Here is an 11,983-nt window from a genome sequence, read left to right as displayed (position 1 = left end):
GGTAGAGAAGAGGCCAAAGGGCAGAGAAGATTTTTTTACATTCAAGTTTTTCTTGTCTTGGCATAAAATGTGTTATTTCACAGTACCTCTTCCAAGCCCCTTGGACACGCCAGGCGCTGCATCCATCAGGGTTATGGGGTTCAGAGCTGAGCAGAGCTGCGAGCTTGCAGCGCAGTAGAGGCCGCCAAGTGCTGAACAGGGCCGCCCAGGCCTGGGGGTGGCGGGTACACAGGAAGGACTGGGGAGTTACATGTTTGTTTCCTTGCCCTCAAGCCAATCTCCCTGTCAGTTTATTAGCAGTCATCTTGAAGCTGTCTAAAACAAGACTTGGACAGCAACATCACATCCATCATCTGTATTGTCCTCAAAACTGAGTTGACCTGGTAAGTCTTAACAGGCCTTTTTCAGTCTTATTTCCTGTTGTCTGTAATCTGTAAACTCTCAATTGTTGTAACACTGCAAGGACCCAAAATTCTGGACTTTTCTTTGTGCTTGCCAATTTCCACTAGCCAATCCTCTCTCTCTCTCCCTCTCTCTCTCTCTCTCTCTCTCTCTCTCTCTCTCTCTCTCTCTCTCTCTCTCTCCCTCTCTCTCCCTCTCCCCTCCCTCCCTCCCTCCCTCCCTCAGAAAGTAGAGAGGAACGGTCAATACATGCTTGCACTTTGCCTCTTTCCCTCCATTTTCCCCACAGTCTTTCTGTTTTCTCTTTATCACTCCTATTGTCGCAGGTAAGTTTCACTCAATACTGCACTGCAGCATCAGGAGTCTCAACCTTTCCGGCCCACAATTATCTGTTTTGTAGCCACACAGCTCCTAACCAGTGAATATGAAATTTGAAAACCACAAATTTTGGGTTTTTGTAACTGCAGCTCCAATATCAGGATAACGGTTTCTTTGTTAGATAGGGTAACGTCAGCTGCCCTGACAAACAAAAACCAAGGTTTCAGTGATTAAAGACAATAAAATGATTATGTCTTGCACACATAACAATCCAGTGGTCTGTTCCTCGTAGGCAGGGAATTTTCCATCTTGTGGCTCCATTATACCCAAAGGTCACATGGTCCTCTGCTTGCAGGAGAAGGGTAGGAGGAGGGAGGACCACTGGGGCATTATTATGAGCCAGTTGTGGCATTGGGACACACGTCTTTCACTGCGTCCTTCTGGCACACAGCAATTTCACGGGAGCTGGGAAATTTAATTCCTGCCTTGACAGACATTTCCTGGTGACAACTCCCACATTCGTGGTGAATGTTGACCAATCCATAATAATCTGTATGGAAGTAGAGTGCTTTACCATTTACAAAGCATTTTAATGTAAATAACGACGTGAAGTAGGCCTAAAAGATTTATCATCACTATATCATAAAGGGAGAAATAGCTTCAGAGGAGTTGACTTGCTCAAGGTTGTACAGCTAGACTTCCGGTTTCAGGCCCAGTGTGTAAAAAGGGCTTGGAAGTTGTCGTTCCTATTGTTACAACAAGAAAAACGCTGAGAAAACTGAAAATCAACACCTTTCCTTAATACTCGTCAGAGAATCATGAGACGGGTGGATACAGAGATTCTCAGCTGAGATCAACTCACCTGTAGCAGAAACCACCAGAGCCGTGGACCGGTAGGATCACTTACGTGGTAATCCTGACAAACTGCTGGAGGTTGAGTGTGAGCTACCAGGCATTCTTATGATGAAGAGTCAAGAAAGAAGAGTCTCCTCCTGGCTCTGCAGATAGAGGAGAAAGGTAACCATTTTGAACTATGCCCAGAGCACCCTCTATCACAAAGGGCTACTAGCTAGAGTGAAAGACTTCACCAGAGCCTTATCCCACATGGGAGATGGGCATTTACCCAATTCCAGCCCCCTCAAGCCTTCCTGTCTCACCTCAGGGGTAAAAAAAAAAAAAAAAAAACAGCTAAGAAACACCTGTAAAGGTGACAGCCTGGAGACACAGGCCCACTAAAAGACTGAGATTTAAGGCTACAATTGTAGAATGCCACCCCCTCCCCACGCCTTGCCTCCACAGCACCAGAAATCAAATACAATGACTGTGAGTTACAGCTGGGAGAGCTTCAAGGCACAGACTCTGTTTAAGGAGTAGTTCCTAGGGAAGCCCAAGGACGATAGAGGAGGTAGCAGCAAGGACCCTGGAGGAAGCTGGAGCCTCCAGCCACCTATGGCTGCAGCAAACATTACACACAGCCCAGCTGCTCACAGGTTACCGTACATCCTAACATGAAAGGCCTTCTACCTCGGTTCCTATTACCTGATGTACATTATGTCTGGATTTTAACCAAAAAATTGCAAGGCATGCTAAAAGATAATTTTTTTAAAAAACCCACAACAATATGAAGAGCATCAGAACCAGACTCAGATACGACACAAATGTTGGAATTCTCAGGCAGGGGATTTAAAATAATTAATATATGGAGGGCTCTAACGGAAAAAGTAGACGTCATGAAAGAACAGGTAGGTATTGTAAGCAGAGAGATGGAAACTGAGAAAAGTCAAAAGGAAATGCTAGAAATCCACAGAAGTGTAACAGTGTAACGCCTCTGATGGCTTCCCAGTAGACTGGGCACTACATATGAAGCTGTATAGTGTTAGTTGGAGGTGGACTCAGATGAGTTATACATGTATATTGTAAACTTGAGGGCAACTGCTACACAATATAAAAAGAAAATGTAATTGATAGAGAAGAGAGAAATCGGAATCACATGAAAATGTTTAAAACCAGAGGAAAAAAAGAACAAGCACAATGAATAGAAAAGCTACAAACACATTTATCCAACTGTATAAGTAATGACTATAAATGTTAATGGTCAAAACACACTAATTAAAAGACAGGGATTGCCAGAGTGGATAAAAAAACAAAGACCCAGCTACATGTTGTGTACAGTAAACCCACTTTGAGTATAAAGATTATACAACTAGCGAGTATCTGAACCAAGCAGACTCTCATGCTTTAACTTCAATCCACTTGTCCTCTTCCCACAGCACATGCCGTCGATGAATTACAGAGGCAAGTACGGTTTCTAGGGAAAGCGGAGCCTCCCCACACCTCCGACGTTTATGTCAGGGGGGACAAACTAGGCCCTCGTTCTCCTGAAAAGCCCTTGAGGGCTTGCTGTGATTGCCAACAGGGTAGTGGAGTAAATAAACCTAACTCCTGCTCCCCCTGCAAGGAAGCCTCAGGTCAGTTACCTGTTACAGGAAAGAATGTTTTAAATGGATCGATCTCCTCATATCTCCTGCTCTCCTTCACCCCCTACCACTCACTCCCCTTCTCCCACCCACGACCGAGTGACCCTCAAGGGCAGGGACTGTTTCCATTTATTCCCATAGCTCCTGAGCCTGAACAGATACTTAGTGAATGCTGCCTTGACTTAGCACAGTCGTTCTGAGCATGGCGTTTTTCTACAGGAACGCTCGCTGACCCCCTTGGCCACCCACCTGTTGCACGCCTGGCACCGCTGCAGCAGCATTGGACCTCCCTTCTCCCCAGCTGCCAGCATTCACTGGGAGTCAGTCATGAACTAAGCTGCTTCCACGCCACCCCATCCTAAAGACTCATGAGCGCCTTTTCTCCTTCCCACCCTCCCCGTCCCATAACTGGAGGACAGGGATGCTAAAGAAGGAACGTCTGCACTCACAAGAAAGCTGCCAGTTTCTCCGTGCATGTTCTTCTTGGCTATTTGTCACCTTTTTCCTTAGGAAAAGAACAATAACAATTTGCCCTTTCTTTCATCTCTAAAAATAACTTGAGTGTAAGATATACTTCAGAGCCTTCTGTACATGATAGCAAAACCGATCTGTGAACATTTGACAGTTCAATTAGGATCAGGCGACAGTGCTTTGGAAATAAGAATATGAGAATCTCATCTTGAGCCAGGCAGATCGGCTGCTCCACCTTAGGGTCCGGAGGCCCAGATGAGCTCCTGTAGGTCCAGAGGTTTAAGGAGGAGAGATAGGTACACCTCTGAGCTTAACAGGAGGAGCTGGGCACAAACAGGAAGAAGAAAGGAAGTAGGGCCCCCTGTTCCCACCCTTGTTCCTGGTGATGAGCTCCAGCTGCCTCACATTGAAGTGGTGCTTTGTGGCTGGTGAGGATACTGCTTGAAAACCATCGCTCGAGGCCTTCACAGAAAGCCCTGAAGATCCAGGTGCTGGGGAAGAGTATTCCTTTTACCTTCCTCCTTCACCCTTGATACAAGAAATAGGTTTGAACCCTTTGGTTGTCTTAGGTAGATACCTCAGCATAGAATTTCTGGGCCACAGATATTTTTTAACGAAAAGGAAAAAAACCAATGTTACGACTTTAGGGAAGTTTCCAAAAGGCAAAAAAACTAGAACCAACCTCCATGTTACATAGAGAATATAAGTAAAGAGTTGGCCATAAACAGATTACACTGCAAAATTATTTGGAAACTAGGAGGATGGTAATAAAAATAGCAGCTGTATATTCTCTAGTCTTCAGTTGGTTAGATATTAGGTAATTATGACCAAACGCTGTAGTCTTCTGAGCCAGGGCCCACCCCATAAAAAGGTGTGGTTACCCTGCCCAGGCCAGGAGGGCTGGGAAACCCCAGGACATCAGGGTTTTTTTCTGGAAAGAGAGAACTAACAACCTGTTCCCTTCTCCCCCAGCGTGTCTGCGTGAAACCTCATGATTCGTTTTAATTTACTCTCTGAAGTTTCACAATTTTGGCTTTCCCGTTGATGGTATCTCTCACTGATCTTAAAAATAGCCAGATATGAAAACACATAAAATTTTGGATAAATCGAAAGTGCTTTCTGAGGAGGGAAGTGTGGACGACCTCTGACCTGAACTTCCAAGCATAAGCAGATGGACAGGATAGCAGAAGTGAGAATACCCAGTTTACAGCTGGGAACATCAAAGGTGCACAAGTTAAGGAGGTCCTTGGGCCACTGCTGACTTACAAGCCGTCCGGTTGTAGCAGTTTCTCTGCCAGCTTTGTTCACCAGTTTCCTCCAGGGGGCGCTGTCTCCTAGTGCCCGCTAAACCCAGGTTCCCTTTGTGTACACAGGGAAGCTCACTAAGGCGGTCTTAGAAGCTGCAATGAAGATGGTTACAAAACAGTACTCTTCTGAAATTAGGCCCAGGATGTACATGGTCAGATTTTCTCTGCTGAAGAGCAGGTAGAGGATAGGAAATCAAACTAAGTCTACGGAGAGATTGTCAAAAATCTCTGAGCCAGGGAAATGGAAATGTCGTCTATTTTATTAAATCATAAGCTCTAAAAACAAACGGACAGCTTCCCTTACAGGAGATAATTCTTAGTAAAAGACTGGAACCCCTTGCTTAGGTCTTTGTATGATGTCACCCAATTTTACTCTTGCTGGAACTTGCCTCAGTGATAGTTGGAGCGAATCCAGCCAACTCTGTATGCCTTGTTCTGAGGGGAATGGGGACCCGCTGTGGGCCCAGGGCGGCTGTTGTGTTTGCCAAGGGCTGTCCTCACCAGCAGCTGTCAGCCTGAAAACACTCCTTGGGACGTTGGTGGGAGTTTCAGAAAAAGAAATCTTCTCTATTCCTGTCCAGCATCAACAAAACCCAGGTGAATAGCGTTCATTAGCAAGTTTTCTATTCCACAACTGCTCAAACTTGCAGGTAAGTTAATTATTCTACCGAAAGGTTTTCCTGCTTAATATTCAGAAAATATAGTAAAATCAAGATATGCAGAAAAAGCTTTGGGTGTGACAGTTTTCTCTGTATGCGCTTGTGTGTCTACCTGTACACACTGTTAACAAACAAAAATTTAACCGAGTAAAATTTAAAGGTCTAATTGGCTTTATTAAACGATTCATGAACTGGGCAGCATCCCATCTGGCAAGTAGAGAGGAGTTCTGAGGAGCTGTACAAAATGGAAGGCTTTTATAAGCAAAAGGAGGAAAAGAGCAGATTGCTTCAGGCTTAGGTAAGCTACCTATAGGGGATGGAAGGGACCTGTGTGGTAGATTGCCTCAGTGGTGCTGACAAGAAATTTCCATACTGACCGGTTAAGACGGGGTCCCCAACCCCTGGGCCACGGAACGGTACCAGTCCATGGCCTGTTAGGAACCGGGCCGCACAGCAAGAGGTGAGCTGCGGTGAGCGGTTGAGCGAGCGAAGCTTGATCTGTATCTACAGCCGCTCCCCATCGCTCGCGTTACCGCCTGAGCCCCGCCTCCTGTCAGCATCACGGTGAGCTGTATACTTATTTCATTTTATGCTACAATGTAACAGTCCCGGTCCGTGAAAAAACTGTCTTCCATGAAACCGGTCCCTGGTGCCCAAAAGGTTGAGGACCGCTGGGTTAAGACTATATTCCTGGGGGAGGTTGTAACTGTAATTAGGTTAGGTATTAAGTTTGGTTTGCTGATGTGGGGCTTAGCACAAGTGATTCCATTTTGTTGTTTCTTTGTAACAATACACAGTCCATTTATCTATATCTCTGTGTCACTTAGGTTGATTTCAGTAAGCCTACAGCTTCCATTCTTGGCAGACAGATACAAAATGTATGCTTTATTTCTATGTGACTCACTGGCATTCTCCTTCCTTGAGAGCTTTGTGCTCTATACATTGATTTTTTTTTTATCGTGTACACGCTTCAGTGACAGCCTTCAACCCTTATCTCCCGAGATAATTGTCCTATGCAAGGAAGCCACAACATCCTGTTGATTCTGCCTTCCCCGTATTGATGGAAAATGTCATTGAAAATGGAGGTGGGAATCCGCATGTGAACGCAGTCACCTGGGGAGGCCTTGGTGGGTACAGTCCTTTCCAGCCACACGTGAAGAGCAGGAAGGTGTCTAGTGGCGGAGCCTAAGAAATGGGTAGTGGCCCCAGAAGAGCTATGAATGTGGATAATGCAGAATGGGTGGTGTTGTTTTATGTCCAGTTTCTTTTTAGCCTACTCGCTTGTCTTTTCACCAGATGATCCTGGACAGTGGAAATCAACAGCTAGATGATCTATGAAACTAAGTTATATATTTGAGGACTACTTGGTGAAGATTTACCAGGACCTGGTGGAAAGGGTTTGTTGAGGGAAATTTCCACTGTAATGCTGCACATGCCCGGTTCAGGGAGTTCCAAGGGGAGAAAGGGCCACAGAGCTTTTGTCTGATCGATAGCCTCATTACTTGCCAGCCAGCACCTCCATTAACACTGATGATGGCTTGTTTCCGCTTTTGGCAACAAGTTCCAAGCTGGTAGACTGACTGATGGTCATTTTCTACAGAAATGCACGCCATCGCCTGCTCACTGTGCATCTATGTCACAGACGGCTGGAATGTTTCCCATAGTTTATCTTTATCCCCATGAATCCTGAGGAGTCTGTGCCTGATTTTTAAAAACTGTCTGACAAAGCCCAGTATATAGGCACAGGGATCAGTGATGTGTCCTACAGTTTCACTTTACCTATAGGAAGTCCTATAGGGATTCCTCATCCATCATTTATAATGCTTAGAGAGTCCTACTCATTTGAGCATTACCATGTTTTCTCAATATAAGTGTAGTGTGAGTATAATCGTGAAAATAAGGAACAAGCTTCCTCAGTGCCCATCAAGGGCTGGCATCAGAGTTTATCAGTGAGTATGGGGGTTTCCAAATCCCAAACATTTCATTTTGGTTCCTTCCCCGTCCTGGCGTATGATTAATTACTTCATCCTTGTGTGTTCCCTAGTTTTTTCCTGTAGGAATAATAATATTGGGTGGGCCAAAAAGTGCCTTCGGTTTTTTAAGTAAAAATAAAAAACACATTTTTCATCAAGAACTTTATTGAACAACGTCTTCCCCCTTTTGTTCCACTACCTTCTGCCATTTTTCAGGCAACTCTATGATTCCATCTTCCCAAAACTTTTCATCTTTTTGAGCAAAGAACTGTGCCAGGTGCCTTTTACAGTCTTCCAGGGAATTGAAATTTTTTCAACTAAGAGAATTTTGTAAAGATGGAAATCCAAAGGTGTAATGTCTGGTGGATATGGCGGATGAATCAGAACTTCCCAGCCAAGCTGTAACAGTTTTTGCCTGGTCATCAAAGAAACATGCGGTCTTGCGTTATCCTGATGGAAGATTATGCGTTTTCTGTTGACTAATTCTGGACCCTTTTCATCGAGTGCCGCTTTCAGTTGGTCTAATTGGGAGAAGTACTTGTTGGAATTAATCGTTTGGTTTTCCAGAAGGAGCTCATAATAAAGGAGTCCCTTCCAACCCCACCATATACACAACATCACCTTCTTTGGATGAAGACCGGCCTTTGGTGTGGTTGCTGGTGGTTCATTTCGCTTGCCCCATGATCTCTTCCATTCCACATTATTGTACAGTATCCACTTTTCATCGCCCGTCACAATTTGTTTTAAAAACAGAACGTTTTCATTACATTTCAGTAGAGAATTGCTGCAGAAATATGGTCAGGAAGGTTTTTTTTCACTTATGTGGAACCCAAACATCGAAGCGACTCACACAACAAGCTGGTGCAAATGATTTTCAGTGCTTGATTTGGACATTTTGAGTATGTCGGCTATCTCCTGCGTGGTATAACGTTGATCGTTTTCAATTACTGTTTTGATTTGATTGCTATCCACTTCAACTGTTCTACCCCACCATGGAGCATTGTCCAGTGAGAAATCCCCAGCACGAATTCTGCAAACCACTTCTGACACGTTCGATCAGTCACAGCACCTTCTCCATACACTGCACAAGTCTTTTTGTGCCTTTCAGTTGCGTTTTTACCTTTCTTGAAATAATAAAGCGTAATATGCCGAGAATGTTGCCTTTTTTCTTCCATCTTCAATATTAAAATGGCTACACAAAAATTCACCAATTTTGATGTCTTTTTTAAATGCATGCTGATGTGACAGCTGGCACATTCAATCTAACAAAATTGTTTTGAATGAAGTTAAAGACAGCTAAGGCGTCTAGAGCCATCTTACAGAAAAAAACCGAACCTTTTGGCCCACCCAGTACAAGGTACCAAGATGGGATGTTATGCTACAAAACCTACTGATGTGTCCTCAAATCTTAGTGTCCAGGAGGTGATTACAGGCTAAAAATGTACTTAAGAGCAAAAAGATCTTAGATGCTTTAGTAAATAATAAAGCTCTAGAATTTAATAACGGAAGTAGAATATTTTGGTTTTATTTTTCACTTTGAGGTTGATAAATACCATGAGACCTTCCAAAATCCTATTACTCAGTGCGCCTGTCAGAAACAGAAGGACGCATTCACTGAATACAGCATTATCATTATTCTCATCATCATTACTCTCAAAAAATAACCACTCTGAAGTGCTTGTTGTGGAGCGCAGGCTTTAGTAGTTGCAGCACACAGGCTCAGTAGTCGCAGCACGTGGGCCCTTCGAACGCACAAGCTTTAGTAGTTGTGGCATATGGGCTCAGTAGTTGTGGCTCATGGGTTCTAGAGCACAGACTCAGTAGTTGTTGTGCATGGACTTAGTTGCTCTGCGGCATGTGGGATCTTCCTGGATCCACATGTGGATTGAACCCATGTCCCCTGCATTGGCAGGCAGAATCCTAACCACTGCGCCACCAGGAAAGCCCACCCCGTACATTTTGAAGCTCCATTATTAGGCATGCTTGTTTAGGATTGTTATGTCCTCTTGACCAATTGACCCCTTTATCACTATGAAATGGCCATCTTTTCTCCTAGTGATATTCTTGGCTATGAAATCTCCTTGGTCAGGTATCAGTGTAGTCACTATCCCCTTATTTTGATAAGGGTTAAGATGAAACAACTTTTTGTATCCTTTTACCTTTAACTTATTTGTATCTTCTTATTTAACTTTTACCTTTTACTTATATGTATCTTTGTTTTGGAAGCAGCATATATTTGGACCTTCCTTTTACATACAATTTGACAATGTTGCCTTTTAATTATAGTGGTTAGACCATTAATGTTTAATTAACATTGATGGATATGGTTGAGTTTCAGTCTACCATCTTGCTCTTTGTTTTCTATTCATCTTCTCTGTTTTTATTCCCCCTTCTCCTCTTTTTCTTCATTCTTTTGGGTTAATAGACTTTATTTTTGTAGAATAATTTCATTTATCTCATTTGTTGGACGTTCAACTATAAATATTGTGTTATCTAGGTGGCTGCTTTAGGGTTTGGAGTATGTATCTTTAGCTCACTACAATATTCCTTCAAGTGACTACACCATCTCACATGCAGTATTAGAACTTTGTAGCCCTCTGTTTTTCCTATACTGGCCTTTGTGCTATTTCTGTCACGTACTTTATTTCTGCATGTTATAAATCTCACAATATATTGATATTTTTACTTTACACACTTCTTACTCTCAGGAGGCATACCTCTGAACAGCGTCTTCTTTCTGTTCTTTTGCTAGAAATTTGTCTATAAGAACAAATAAGATCCGAGATCATAAGGTTTCATAGTCCTTAGTGTAGAGTCTGTTGCAACAATTTTAACTACTCAAAAGCTGCCCTCCAACCCCCGGCAGCTTCCCGGTTGTTGGTGGTGAATTTGTTGGATAAGCAACCTTCAAATCCAAGTGAATTACTACATAAAGAGGGTAGATGAAAACCTAAGGAGTGATGTAAAAGAGAGTTTGGACCCATTCAGTAATGAGGAACAGATCAAAACCTAGTTTGACTACAACCGTTATCAGTCAAAATAGAAAGCTGAGGAGAAAACTCATTCATGGAAAGGTGGGAGGTGGCAGATGGAGGGGGTGGCAGGGGGATTTGCTCTGCATGTTTCTTTATCATGGGACTAGGAGGCTGGCCAAAGTTGTCTCCGTTTCTGTTTTACGGACTCATCTAAAATTTTCTCACCTCACTTAATGAGGCATTTCCCTTCTTCCAAGCCAGATTTGATGGGAGTATCTTATATTTTCTTTAGCCAATTTTAGATGTAGAAAAACTTCACAAATTTAGAATGAAGACATTTCGACTTGAAATAATGAACAGTACGGATTTTGGAATACTATAATGCATTTTATCGCATTCAAATACATAGCATGAAACAGATGGCAGAGCACTAGGGAGAGAAGAGCAGGTTATGTGTAGTTTTTAATTCCCTCCTTCCAGCAACTTCTCTCTGTAGTACTGCACTGTAGGAGACAGTTTTAGAAATTCTATCTCTACTTTCCTATCAAGGACATAATACAATTTTCCATGTCTCAAATCCTTTCCAGTACTTAGTCTGGTATTTCCTCACATGCTGTGTTAGAGTTCTGTCTAAATTAGAGCTCTAAAATGTCTATAACATCTAGAGTTCCGTTAAGAGAAGCTTACTCATGAGATCCGATCAGCACCCACTTCAGGCTTCCTGGTCATTTAACACAATTTCCTAAGTCAAAGCTAGGGTTACAGTGGTGTGCTGGGTAACGGTCCCTCAGTTCTGTCTCTTTCTCTTTCTCCAGTTATATTAAAAAATAATTGACATACATCATTATATAGGTTTAAGGCATACAGCATGATGGTTTGATTTACATATATTGTTGAAATGTTTACAATAGGTTCAGCTACCTTCCATCTTTTCATATAGATGCAAGAAAGAAAGGAAAAAAAGAAAAAACAGATTTTCTCCTTGGATGAGAACTCTTGGGATTTGCTCTCTCAACAACTTTCCCATATATGGTTCAGCAGTGTTAGCTATAGTCATCATGCTGCACCTTACATCCCTGGTACTTATTTATCGGTTCTCTTTTTAACCACAACCGCAGGTGGGCTTGGCCAGGCCTTGGAGCTAGGCTGGCACTCGGTGCGGGGAGAAGGGGGCACGGCGGGCCGAAGACACCTGCTCCAGGCGCGGGGGCTGCAGCGGACGGCCGATGAGCTGCGCGGGGCGGGCAGAGAACGCGCGGGACGAGGGCGCGTGGAGACGGGCGCGAACGCAGACGCGCGCGCGGGGCCGCCCGGGGCGAGGAGGGAGAGGGTTTGCGGAGACGCCGAACGAACGTGGAGGGGTCGCCGCCTTCCCGCCTGCGGCCCGGCTGCCTAAGCCAG

General features: G+C 43.8%; 1 protein-coding gene across 1 annotated transcript in view; it reads left to right on the top strand.

The window, feature by feature from the left end:
- The first annotated feature begins 2,450 nt into the window (after positions 1-2,450).
- The window catches only part of LONRF2 (LON peptidase N-terminal domain and ring finger 2), a 45,366-nt gene continuing 35,833 nt past the window's right edge, over positions 2,451-11,983 (top strand). Inside the window, exons 1-2 of the mRNA XM_024743971.1 lie at positions 2,451-2,462; positions 11,715-11,912. Coding sequence (XP_024599739.1) covers positions 2,451-2,462; positions 11,715-11,912 — 210 coding nt within the window. The remainder of the gene's footprint in view (positions 2,463-11,714; positions 11,913-11,983) is intronic.

This window comes from Neophocaena asiaeorientalis, unplaced genomic scaffold (genome assembly GCF_003031525.2).
Source record: "Neophocaena asiaeorientalis asiaeorientalis breed wild unplaced genomic scaffold, Neophocaena_asiaeorientalis_V1.1 scaffold114, whole genome shotgun sequence".
NCBI classification, from domain to species: domain Eukaryota; kingdom Metazoa; phylum Chordata; class Mammalia; order Artiodactyla; family Phocoenidae; genus Neophocaena; species Neophocaena asiaeorientalis.
Note: the sequence above shows the minus strand (reverse complement) of the source record. Positions and strands in the feature narration are given on the sequence as shown.